The sequence below is a fragment of the Lipophrys pholis genome (genome assembly GCF_963383615.2).
Source record: "Lipophrys pholis genome assembly, chromosome: 5".
Taxonomy (NCBI): domain Eukaryota; kingdom Metazoa; phylum Chordata; class Actinopteri; order Blenniiformes; family Blenniidae; genus Lipophrys; species Lipophrys pholis.
In genome coordinates this window covers 16,871,438-16,884,981 of record NC_137628.1, presented here as the reverse complement: position 1 = coordinate 16,884,981, position 13,544 = coordinate 16,871,438, and the positions used below count along the sequence as shown (strand labels likewise).

The 13,544-nt window shown below is 41.3% G+C and overlaps 1 protein-coding gene across 6 annotated transcripts in view; it reads right to left on the bottom strand.

The window, feature by feature from the left end:
* Positions 1–297: 297 nt before the first annotated feature.
* Positions 298–13,544, bottom strand: part of septin9b (septin 9b) — a 57,465-nt gene continuing 44,218 nt past the window's right edge. For all 6 annotated transcript variants that reach the window (XM_080463780.1, XM_080463781.1, XM_080463779.1 and 3 more), the window contains 5 exons: positions 10,568–10,685; positions 6,823–6,918; positions 6,423–6,519; positions 3,128–3,179; positions 298–2,683 (listed from right to left, as the gene is read on the bottom strand). In XM_080463780.1, the coding sequence (XP_080319906.1) occupies positions 2,467–2,683; positions 3,128–3,179; positions 6,423–6,519; positions 6,823–6,918; positions 10,568–10,685 (580 nt within the window). In that variant the 3' untranslated portion in view covers positions 298–2,466. The remainder of the gene's footprint in view (positions 2,684–3,127; positions 3,180–6,422; positions 6,520–6,822; positions 6,919–10,567; positions 10,686–13,544) is intronic.

The window sequence follows — 13,544 nt, the reverse complement described above, 5'->3', positions numbered from 1 at the left end:
ACCTATTAACTGAGGTACCAATAACGTAAATATAATTGTGCTCAGTTGATATTTATTAAAATAGAAGCACAAATGTTTTACTTTGAACATCATAATTTGTTAACAGCGCCTCATGTAAAAGAAAAACAAAGATCTGCACGCTTTTCTGTTAACGTGGCTTCTTAATCCACAAAAATATGATTTAACATTATTCTTCAAAAGACATGTTGAGAGGTGAAGTTCTAATTACCCTAAAATATAAGACAAAGAACCCCGTACTGATCCATCTTCATTTTGACAATCAAGACAGACAACTTTAAACAATAAAAATATCAATCTTTATTCTTTGAGATAGCATATCAAAGATACAACCTTGATCTATAATACCAGGACAAATGACACAAAAACTATACAACAGTAAACAAGGTGAAACCCAACAATTTTCACTGGATATGAAACAAGAACTTTTGTGTCTCTTAGTAAAGGAAAATAGTTTTGCTTTGACTTCCTTTCAGAAGTTAGGATAGAATAGATTTAAAGGTCGTCCAAAAATATCCATTAAACTTTTATGAATCCAAACATGTTCTTAAAAATATGGCTGAAAATCCTCTATTGCTGAAAATATGGTGACGTTACGTAAATTTTATAGACGTCATTGTGATTCTTAGGCACAAATCCTTCCTGCCTCCGACAAAACGCTTCGACTTATATTGGACTTGTAAATGTCACTGTTCTTCCATTATCTGCCGACATGGCTGGTTTTGATTATTATTATTCAAAGTACAAAATGGAGCACTTCCACACTGTAATCGGGTAAAAGTCGTCATTGCTAGATATAGTGCAGTCTTGCAAAAAGAGGTTACATCATACTGTATGAAACAACATCATCACTGTTTAAGACCGGCAACTTCAGGAAATCAACAGCTGGAATGAAAGTTCAAATTAACTGATTACAATAAACATACACATAAATACCTATTCATAAATCAACTCTATATACTGTATGTGCTTCTCTTTATAACAGAAAAAATGGACTTGTATTTGGTTTACAGTCAGAAAAATGGACAAAACAGCTGCATGGGACAACAGTTGCACCCCTTTGGATACAATAATATTAGAACATCAACATCGGCAATAAAATACAACAGTAAATGAGCAATGCAAAAATGCAACATATGACCGTATTACACAACAATGGCAGTATATAGAAAGAGGCAGTATGGTTTGGCAAAAAGGGTTTTTAAAAACATCAGAACACAACGGAAAAAATTACAGGAGGACTAATTTTCCCGAATGCTGTTGCACACTGTTATTGCTTTCTATTTAGATTTACAGTGCGGAGGTGTCAACAATATCTTTTACTTTCCCCGTAACACTATAAACCTAATCTACATATCCCTACTCAAGCTTAATATCTATACAATACTATACACCACAACACAAAGCAGACCAGGCCAGTGGCACTAAGATATTTCTAGTTTAGAGCTAATCTAGTATAGTCTCCTTTGCTGTACTTCATTTGGAATAAAACTGTCTCCCGTCATGTCAACGGTCCTCCAGAGCTCAACCATCTGCAAGATTTTGCAATAATATTTTGTCAACATGTTGAGGTTTTGTTTTTTGTTTTTAAATTCTTATAATAAAAGTCTGATCATAACCTTGTTTCACTGTTGAGTTATTGACATCGACATCTTTTTTCTGCGCTGCATGCTGTAAACCGGACAGTCCCTTGCGTGCACTATAACAGGGGTCGGCAACCTTCGACACTCAAAGAGCCATTTGGATCCGTTTCCTGGGAGGTTCAGACGCTCCTCTCAGTAACAGGAGAGGAGGAGGTCCAGCGAGAGTTGGACGCTGCAGTTCAGATTGAGAAAGATTTCCGCTGTGTCCCAGATACAGGAAGCTCACGGCTTCAGACGAGCGCGGTGATGTGGCCGAAGAGGGACGAAAGAGCAGCATGCGGCTCCGGAGCCGCAGGTTGCCGACCCCTGCACTACAACGAAGCCAACATCCAAATCTCTGCGTCGAGACGTCTACCGTGTGATTTTTGGCTGTACATGATTTGATGAAGTGAACTGGGAAGTTCTGCTGACAGAAAAAGAAACCAGGATTGTGTGTGCAATGAGGTTCTGCAGAGAAGATGTGGCTTTGCTTAAGGTCCTTTGTTTAAAAAAAACGGTTGTGACTGCAACGGAGTTCTAAAAACCTGCATTCTGTTGTGCACTCTGACCGCTCAACCATGATGGGAAAAAAAAGAAAAGAAAAGAACCTATGGAGGAAAAATGGCTTCTCACCTATAGATACATCAAAAGCTGTAGTTGGGTAGTCCTTCTGAATGAAATGGTGTGAGTGTGTGTGTGTGTGTGTATGTGTGTGTGTGTGTGTGTGTGTATGTGTGTGTGTGTGTGTGTGTGTGTGTGTGTGTGTGTGTGTGTCTGACTGTGTCCTGATGTCATAAGCCGGCGACTTGGCTCCGCGTTAGACCGTCTACATCTCATGGGACAACACTTCATGCTGAGCAGGCACTCCGTTGGCCTGCGGGATGACGGGCTGCTCCTCCAGCTGACCGTTGGTTTTGGGCTGAACGACGGGGTGGTCAGGTGGGTGGGAGGTGAAGAGGATGTTGGACTCATTTAACCGACGGACACGGTACGTCTCGTAGTGAATGCTGCCTGTGATGTCCTTGATGTTTTGCATGTGTGTCCTGCAGTAGAAGAACACGGGTTCATAACACTGTAACTGCAAAAGGCTTTTTCGGGAAATTGATGCGTGCAGGTGATTGTCAAGAATGAAGAAGCAGGAGACAAAAGGAAATTTGAAGAAAAAGCTCCACTGTAGCAACCGCCAATGGGAAGATGCCAAAGCAACTAGCAGAAGATAAATACAAGTCTACAAGTGGACACATCCTCAGATGAAATATCTGTGAGAACACTGTCATCACACACACTCCAAACATCTGAAGAAATGCACTTTGTATTGATTTTATTTGGAAAGTGGAGCTTCATTGAGTACGAACTGTCACAGATTCATTTCAACACCTCTACAGGATGAAATGACTCAATTCTGATCGAGCAGAATGGACTACCACCGTGCGGCACTTCTATTTCAATCAGCAGAAAATGAACGAAGGGTTGAGCCGAGGCCTCACCTGATGAGGAGATCTCGCAGGTAAGCAAACTCACAGTGTGCAATGTTCTCAACTGCAAAGGAAAATAAAGAAAAGCACTTAATCACACAACTTCGGAGAGATTAACTACTTATGAGGCAAGTGACCATAATTGGTAACGTTGGCATTTTGTCCTTGACAAATGAAAGCAGCAGTATGTTGATTTTCAAACAAATGTTTCATTTAGTAAGTCATATTTGTTTCTCTGTTGAAAATGTTCAAATCATATATTCGACAGAAAGGCTCACTTGTATGGTGATAGTCTTCTGCAGAAACTCAGCAAGTAATGCATCTATTATTTTAGCAAAGAATAGTAATTATGTCTAAACAGCACTCTCAGATTAAAAATATTTCAGTGAAAACTCACTCAGGGCCTGAATCATACATCAGATACATTTTGAGGGATTTTGAAACCATTGCTCGCCTTCCTTCAGAAACTATAACTCACCATCAATTACTGACTGTTTTTCCTTTCCTTTATGTTAGATACTTCTGTCGTCTGTCACATTCATTTCGATTTCAGTTCATTTAATTCGTTACTTCTTGTATAGGTTTGTGTACTGCAGTGTTCTGTGAATTTTGCGGTGGGGTATTTGTAGGTGGCATTGCTGTTTTTTCCCCCCCAGTCTGTTCTAAAACTGAATAAAATGTTTTTAATAAAAACACATATTTCCATGAGCGCCTTCAACTCAAACTAATAATTTCCTCCCAGCCAGGTATGCAGTTGCTCTTGCCCGCCTTTCCTTAAAACGCCACGAGATGGCAGTGTGGCCCACAAGTCAACTGAAGGGCACCCACTCACATGACATCTCCCAGCAATTTTTTGAAAGCCAAGATAACACACTCCCGTTCACTCTCCAGTAATTCAATACATCTCGGCTCTGCTCTATATTGGTGGACTTAAAGTGAGACGCTTTAACAAACTCCCCGTGACAAGCTGCTGCGGCAGCAGGGCTAACACGTGTTTGAATTATAGATTATGTCAAGGGTGAAAATGAAATAAAGGAGGGCACTATTTATGTAAAGCTTTTGAAATCCAAAGCAGGAAATTAAATTCTCTTTGAAAGGAGGAGAGCGGAATAACTGCTGGGTGTGTGAGTGCTGATTAGTGGCATCAAGGGGGACACACTAGTAATTTGTAGAAAGCTGCACCGCTGGTATCTACACTCTTTACTCCTGGGGTGTCATCGGTGAGCGCCCCCCCCCCCTATATAAATTTAAATGCACGACTCCTTGAGTCGTTTCCTCTTAAACCCCCGGAAATAAACATTGTTCTTCTCCACTTGTGGTATACGGAGACTTCACTCCCGACTTCTCCTCTGGGGCCTCATTTACGACGTCGGTGCTGACATATCCAGAAGCTCGGCAGCTTCCTCTTTCCTCTTTTTCTTTGCTCTTCCCACTGGGCAAACACTTGAATGGAGCTATTGTTCTTTCGGCCAAACAAGACCGCATTTGTCCCGCAGTAGGTGTACTTCGCCTCTCTCACCTTGCGGGTCCGCGGAGATTTTTTTTTAAGGATTACCGAGACTCAGAGTCACCTTTACAATCTCATACTAAAAGGGTTTCTGGCACTGCCTCCAAAAGGCTGAGTGTGAGAAGTAAAAACTGTCTGGATTCAGCTGGTGAGCATGTCTGCACCAGAAGTCTGACCTCATAAGTCTTCATCAGTAAAAAAAACAATTGCTCTAGCAATTATCTAAAAGTATTAACCCTTTAATGACTACAGTTAAAATAGATTTGTTTTGATTTGATGGCTGTAGATTTGTCAAAAATGTGCAATAGGTGACTGATTGTTCCTCTTTCATCAAGATAACTTCAAATTCAAAGACACCGTTGTGTTTTTCACTCTCCATGTTAGAATTGTGACACATTGAGGCTTGTCTCTTATTCAACTGCCACGACCCTCCACGTCTCTGCCTGCAGATAGTTTTTAAATTTCCCCCAATAGAGCTAAACGGTCTAAGAGTTATGGTTATGACGACTAATACTGTCAAAGGCAACAGGATAGGGTTATAGGGCACAAAATTAACATTCCAGCTCAGAGACCCACATAGTCTTGAAGGCCAATATAATATTTAAATTACATATGCATTTGTGTAAGTTTCACATATTTCACACATCTTCACAGGTCAGACTCCAAGTGAACCTCGGAGTGGTTGGATGTCTCCCAACTCCACTGACTCATTAATCAAATGAAGCTTTATTCTGCAGTCTGAATAATTCACGTGATAAGTGGGGTTTTTTTGGTGGCTGATTTATACATTTCACAATATTTAAAGGACAGTCAATAAACTGGAGTGCTGCGTGCTTGGCAGGATTGTGCTGAAGGACGTCCTGAGGACGAGACAATGTTTGTTCTGAACAGTGACAGCCTGAATGTCCAGGCCTCCTTCAGCTGTTTTTTTTTTTTTTTCAAAGCCCACACACACACACACACACACACACACACACACACACACACACACACACACACACACACACACACACACACACACACACACACACACACACACACACACACACACACACACACACACACACACACACACACACACACACACACACACACACACACACACACACACACACACACAGACTCTTCTCCTCTCTTTCACTGACTGACTGACTCACACACACACACACTGAGCCAGGTAATATAAGGACAATTACTTGCTAAGACTCTTTGGCAGACCGGGTGAACAGCGTAAGGCACCAAATGTAAACTGCATCAAAGTTATTGCTTACAAGCGTGTGTGTTTTGTGTTTCTGCTCGTCATCGCAAAGGACACAGAAAGTCTCTTTAAATCTTTCCCTCCTGTCTTATACATCTCTGTGGTTACGGTCTCAGAGAAACTTGCGTAAACAGCCAGTCGGTCGTCAACAACAGACAGCTCAGGGATGAAGCCACATTCTAAAGCTGAAGATTGTAACTTTCAACATGGTGAAAATGCACTAAAATAAGAATCAGGTGCGGTGGTTGTGGTAACTGACCTGGTAGTATGCATGGTGTATAATTTTTTGGAACAGGCATGACCCAGTCGTGAGTACAGCAAATCGACCAATTCAGTGTTTGAAAAAACTTGGCAGATGGACATAATAATTTGTTATTAGGCAGAACTGTAGTCCTCAAATGATATAAAACTGGATTATCACTTTAATTGGCGGCTAAATGTAAATTCATCTGTTTTTCGAGCAGTAGGCAATTATTTGTTATTTGACTTGATGATTTATTTAGAGGGAAGATTGACCAACGAGTCCTTTCCATGGTCGTTACCTTCTATGACGCCCCATTTTGTTTTCCTCCCCAGAATCCTCTTCCCGTTCACCTGGTACTCCTGGTCACTGCCCACTACAGCAAACGGGATCATCTCCTGTTGAGTGCACGCACGCAAACACATTATTAGAGAAGTGCGCAAATATTTTCCAGTGACATGTTTTGTAGGTCATGTTTTGGCGGTTTACTTCTGCCAGAACAATGTGGTATCATTGACTTATGTGTGGCGAGAGTGGTTTTAAAGAATTTCCAAAGAAATGCAGAAGAATATTCATAAATAACACGTACCAACTATGAGAAACATTTATATCTGTAAAGTACACATTTCGGGCTGAATTGATGGGAAGCTCCCCGCCACTCTGGTTCTAAAAGTCTGAAATCGTAGAACCTGAAAATTTACCCTGATTTTATCATTGATCATCTGGTCCTCTCCATCCTCGTCAAACTCTTTCTGCGGGTACACATCGATCCCGTTGGCTTGCAGCTCTTCCCTGATCTGCAAACACACACAAACCAGGTTGTAGAAAAATTCCACTCGATGCATTGGAACTCAAATTGAAATACAGTCTGCACTTCTTGGTAGAAGGCAGTTTTTCCATTTCCACAGTGGATTCCTCAGGCTCGTGCGGAATTGTTGAGCTTCTCCTCAATTTGAATACAAAGTTCCGATGGGGTGACTGCGTTGCCAGTATTGCTATTTGAAAAGGACTAAAGTAAAGCAGTGCGATGGATTTTCAAGTCCATCCAAGTTTAGAATAATAGGGATTATAGACCGACTGAAAAGAGCGAAGCTCGATATGCAGAAAGATCAATCACACAGTATGAAGCAGTTATGTAAACATTTTATCACGTTATATTGACTGGAGTTGACATGAAATTCTCTCTAATTCCCTTTACAGATACGAGCAATTATGGAGGTGAACCGACCTTTAGAAAAAGAAAACAAATACAGGTACACACTATAAAGAAAACAAGTGTCTCACTGGTTGTCCCTGACTCGGTGATCAATTCAGATCACAGCTTCGTGTTAATAGATTACAATTTGAGGTATCATTATCATACAAAACAAACAAAGAAATATCAGAACTTGACCGTTCAAAAGCAGAACCTTCACAAAATTATGCAACTTCGTGTGTTTTGATTAAGAGCTATTTTATGAGAATTGAGTGAGTCTCAAGGTTCAACCATTCACAGAGGTTATAATTTATTTTAATGCGATCCCTGAAGAAAATCATTTGCCCTTTCCTGGCCTATGAACGACTACTCCTAATTTTTTTTTGTGACGACTCACATTCACACATGGACTTGGAAATTTCTCTCAAAGTTTGTGTGCATTTCTATTTAATAAATTACTGTGCACTCCCGGAATTATTCTTCCATCAATTTCTACTTGGTCCTTGATCAAACATTTTCTTGGTAATCTCTGCAGACTTTCTCAGGGTTGTATTATAAGATGGGAAATTTTAGAGAGAGAGAGAGAGAGAGAGAGAGAGAGAGAGAGAGAGAGAGAGAGAGAGAGAGAGAGAGAGAGAGAGAGAGAGAGAGAGAGAGAGAGAGAGAGAGAGAAAAAAGAAGCTCCATCAACTGTGATTTAGAAGAATGTGAACAGGCATTCACAGCTGGATGCACAGAGCCGAGGCTCAACATTTTAATAATTATAATGAAGAAAAAAACAAACACACATTCTAATTCTGTTTGCATGTTAAGATGCTGTGGGGAAAATAGGAAGAAAAAACATTTGGCACCAGAAGCTTTTAGAGAATAATCTTCAGGGTCACGCAGAACATGTGCAGCCATCCAAAACAATTCCACCACAAGCCCCGTCGGCTTCTATTCTTTGGGCCTGCCCTGGCTTTGTTAGAAAGTGTTTCGGGTATCATGGGGGGGGGGGGGGGGGGGGGTTAGCCAGGACACCCCAATGTGCTTCAAACCTCTCAGAAATGAATGAAGCTGTTAGGGATGTGTGTCATCTGTAAAGAAAGGATGCAGAGATAAAGAAAAGCAGGTGGCTGTCGGCTGCCTGCAGACTGAGAAGCATCCAACAGAAATGCACAGAGGAAGAGATTCAGTAGAGACCATTTAGAACTCCAGCCAGGTGAGGCAAGAAGCCTTTGTAGCAGCAAAAAGCCAAGATAAGAAGGTGAGAGCTGTATGGTCGCAGTGAACGATTATCAGACTTAAGAGTCCCTCGTGTGATAGGTAAGAATGAGACAATCCGTGTTCTGCTGAGGAAACTTCAGTCAAGCCAAACATGAAGCATTTACTAGATATATTCATATAAATATATATATATATTTTTTTAAACAGCCATAAGTGAAGCAAAAAGAACAAAGCGCCCTGATTTTTGTGGGATTTTAAAATACATTTGTGTAATTTTTCTCCTCAAACACACCGACACGGTCGACTGAAAATCCTGGCACAGGCAATGCTCTCAACATTGTGCCAGATGGTATCAAAGTATGGAGGATCGCTTTCATCTGTAAATGGGGGAGGGGAAAAAAAAAAACCCAAAAAACTGCACCAGGCTGAAAATTACACTTCCAAAATGTTTCGCACAAGAATTAGGGGAAACTTTTTACACTCAGTGAAAACAAGCAGACGTCGTCTCTGGACAGCCACTTTTGGGTTTTTTTCCCACCACCAAGAACCAGAAAATGGGCTCATTGCCTCAGCTCGGACAACAACACATATATAGAAGTGACTCAGTGTTGTGCCGCTTGAAGAAGTTGTAGCTTTCGTGCCTCCTGGGAGTACAAGTCTGGTTTGAGAGCGACAATAATAACCTTTTTTGTTTTTGTCTTTTTCGTATTGAAGCACATGTTTTGAAGCTCATTTAATAAAAAAACAAAACAAAAGAGGGGGATATTTGCAGCTATTATTGCAATGTTATGCGCACATAATAGGAAAAATGATTCCATGAATTCATGACCATTTTGAAGATGCCACAGTTTTAAAGGTTTTAATGTTTTCCACCATTAAATTGCAATTTGAGTGAAGTACTATGAAAACATTGCATTTTGACAGCAATAATCACAAAATGCAAGCCACTGCCAAAGAGGAACAACTAGAGAGGACGTGCCAAGTCAAATCACTTTGTATTCTAATAATAAATGTATATATTGTTTCCATACTGGGACTTCCAGGCAAAACCTCATGAAACTACTGATGAGGCATTGACAAGTGTTATGATCATAAAGTGCTGATGCAGGTGAAATATTTTCTTGCTTGTAGTACAACTTGCAAAATGCATTGATTGCCATTCCGATTCTTCTGGTCGAGTGAATTTTTCCAAATAGTAAATGTTTAGGCACTGAAGAAAAGGCAATGGAGTTCACAATTGCTATTTGATAAATATCCTACAAACAAAAAACATTTTCACATCTTCAGACTGTGCATACAATTTAGTTAAAAAATAAAAAAAAGTAACTCCTGTGACCTAAAAATCAGTTGATGGGTTCTAAAACTTCATATCTATCGGTGTACAACTCATAAAATAACGGCAATTTTTCGGGGTAGAAATGGATCCATAATTGGGGTTTTACAGAAATGCGACTCTTAAATTTTTAATTCCAATCATGCCTCAAGTGTACAGTGGAGACCTCTTTGAACTTGGCTGCGTTGCACTGCGAGGCTGTAATTGTGGGGTAATGAAGGGCCTGCCTGCTCAGCTGGCAAGTGGGCAGAGGTTTCACGTCTAAAAAAAGAGCCAGACTCCAGAGTTGTGGATCACCGCTCAGAGAAATAAATACTTCAGATACACAGTTCTTAAATGCTTCCGTCTGGGTTGAGCTGGACGTTCAAAGTGTTACAGTTGCGCAGATCATACTGTACTTCTCAGGTTGGTAACAACATCGGGTTTGGCTGGCTGGATGTTGGCGGCGGTGGCTGGCAGCAGTCCACATGGAACCAACCAGTTGTTAGTATGCAGACATACCTGCCAGCTGACCTACTAATGCACTTCATGTGTGTATTTTAATGTCACTAAAGAGCGTGTGTGGGTTATTGCAGGTGTGATAGCAGAAAACTGCAAGCACATTTAATAATATCACAAGCGAGTGCCCACCCAGAATACCTATTGTTCAAACAGCCCTGGAACTCTAACATATTGGTGCGTCCACGAATCCGCCCAGACGCCCTCCTCTCACCGTCTGTTTGAAGTAGTCCCTCTCCTCCAGGGTGAGTGTGTCGGCTTTGGCGATGACGGGAACAATGTTGACCACCTTGCTGAGACGCCTCATGAACTCCACATCCAGAGGTCGAAGACTGAGGAAATAAAACAACAACACTGCTTTTGATTGGGTATGTTCAAGATTTTCAGGCTCTATCAGAAGCAAACGTGTAAGAAATAGATAAGAACTACACGCGACTCTTATTTTTTCCTTGAAATAACAGTAAGATTGTAAGTGTCCATGAATGTGCTTTCCCCATGACTGCCACAATACTTTTTTCTGCAGTTTTCTGCCAGAAAATGATTGAGAAAGCATGTAATGAACCACTGCAGCCATTAGAGGGCAATAATGGTCTATTCAGTTTACATGCATTCAACCTCAGTCACTAATGTTCCCAGCATCCAGAGGAACAGTTTCTATGTGGTTTTTCTCTCTTTCCAAGATGTGATTTCAGGGAATTGAAGCAGGGCTAACCCATTGAACGTAAGTCAGTCAATACATTTCAGCTCTTTTACTCACAATTTCTCCTTTAAGATTACACTTGTGCTGAATTCAGATGAAAGTATGTCCCTCTCACTGGATCTTCTTCACTTCCCTTTTTATATCAGTACCATGCACTACTACTGCATAGATTAGAGCTGCCCATGCAATGTTATACACTGCAGTTCTGTCCATGTGTGTTTTTCTGTTACACTGTTGCCTCCAGTTGCTCCTCCAGACAGGCTCCCTTCATGCTGTCTGCTCTGCCCTCCAATTAGCCCCTGCCAAGCCAGGCCAGGCCAGTCTGGTTGAAAAGACCCAGGGGCAGCTGGAGGAGAAGCCTGGCTTGTTCTCAACAGCAACTGACAGACGAGTCACCATCAAAATAGGATCGAGACGCTTGTGAGTGTAAGATGCACGAAGCATGGAAAGAGGAAGGGGAGCGACATGCTGCACAAAGGTAAGCAGACACGAGTGATGCAGAGTAAGTGATGCATTGAATGCTCACGGGACAAATGTCAAGTGAAATATAAGAGCAGAAAGAAAGGACGAGAGAATATCAAGGAAAAAGAGATTAAGGCCAGAGGCAGGAATAAACAAACAAACAGACATGTGTGCTGCATCATACGCATGACTGACCCTACATGCACACTTCCGCATGTACACATATAGTATATCTCCCTCACACAAATGTATGGCATACAAAGAATAAATATATCATATACATGTTTGCATGCATGTGGACATTCAGCTATTTGTGACACTAAAAAAAGCAATCACATTTAAATAAATGGGTGGCCTCTGTGGTAGATTGAAATGTATAGGAAACAGGCAATCGCAGCGCAAAATGCACTCTCCTCCCTTTTTCCAGCAATGGATCAGAAACCAGTCCTGAGATGATGAGAGTCAAAGTACAGCCTTCCTTTTCCCAGGAAGACATGTTAAATGAGGTAACAACAAGACTACCCAGAGGGAAAATAGTGTGGCTGACTCTGCCATTATCAAAAATGGCTACTGATGCCAAGACTGCACTCTGCTTCACTCGAAAAGGCTCTTCTATCTGAAACCACAGAAACAACTCAAAAGCAAATTACTTGCAAATTACCTCTGAGTCGCCGATACAACTACCCCCAAACAAAATACAGCATTAAAAGAGAATTTATTCGGCAACGGAGTGTCTCAGTCTGGCATCGTTCTCTTGCCTGTTATTCTCGGTCAAATTGAAGAGCCACCCAGAAGTTTTCGGTACCATGTCTGCGTAATTAAATTAAGAGAATACAACTGAAAAACTAAGCAGCTTTTAGTGTGCATAAAAAACAAACAAAAAAAAACCCCACTAAGTTCACAGGACCACAGATAAAAGCTGCAGAAGGATCATACAGCATTCTGCAGATCACACATGCACAGAAACTGAGTTGATGTAAGGCCAGACGTAACATAATTTCACACGACACATTTAAATGTACATACAGCTTAGCATGAATTAATTTCCACAATATGCAACGGTAGCCCCAACAGATGTCTCTATTTTTCTTTTTTCTACAGCGATGTGTTTGGCTTCGTGTGAGACGCTTCCGCCACACAGATGTGTATGTTTTAATACATTCATGAACATTGTTTCAGAGCAGTGTGCACGTTTGCTTATGTACTTTATATGTGCAACAGTGACTATATAGCGTGATAAGAAAAAAAGATCTGAGGATTAACATAGGGGAAAACACACGCGAGGAGCGTATTTTAGGTGTGGAATCGGCTAAACTCTGCAGCTGTAGGTGAGTTGACACACCAACACACCCAGGGCATCCACAACACAAGTGTGAGCTTGTTGGACTGCCCACTTGAGTCCGGTCCCCGCATGCTGCTTTTCCACGAGAAAGGGTACACACACACAAACAAGTACTCTCTGGAGCAGCAGCTGTGGTGACATGAGCAGATGATGAGGGGGTCTGTCAAACAGGCCGTCATGCTGCACCCGGAGAGGGAATGTTTAATTGGTCGACTGTTGAGTTACTGGGGCGCCGAACTACAAAGCAGCAGCTGAGGGGGTCCATTATTTGGAAGTGTGGGTCAAATATTAGTAAAGGAGTTCATGTTTACCATTGGAGGGCATTGAAAGTCTGGAGTATTTCTATTCAGACGTATCAGAAAATAAATAAATAAATAAAATTGGTCTGACAGTTATTGTTACACTCACAGAATGTAAACTAAAATCTTTCAAGCGTCTGCATTGTGGGATAGTTCTTGTTCCAGTTTGAGTTGGGCTTTTTTGTTTGGAGTCTGCATGTTGTGGCTGTGTTTTCTCCAGGTACTCTGGTTTCCTCACACGGTCCAAAAGTATAGATTTGAGGTAATTGGTGACTCTAACTAACCAGTCGGTGTGAATGTGACTGTGTTTGCCCTGTGATGAACTCGTGACCCGTTCAGGTTGTATGCTGCATTCAACCAGTCAGCTGAGAATGACTCCTGGGTTTAT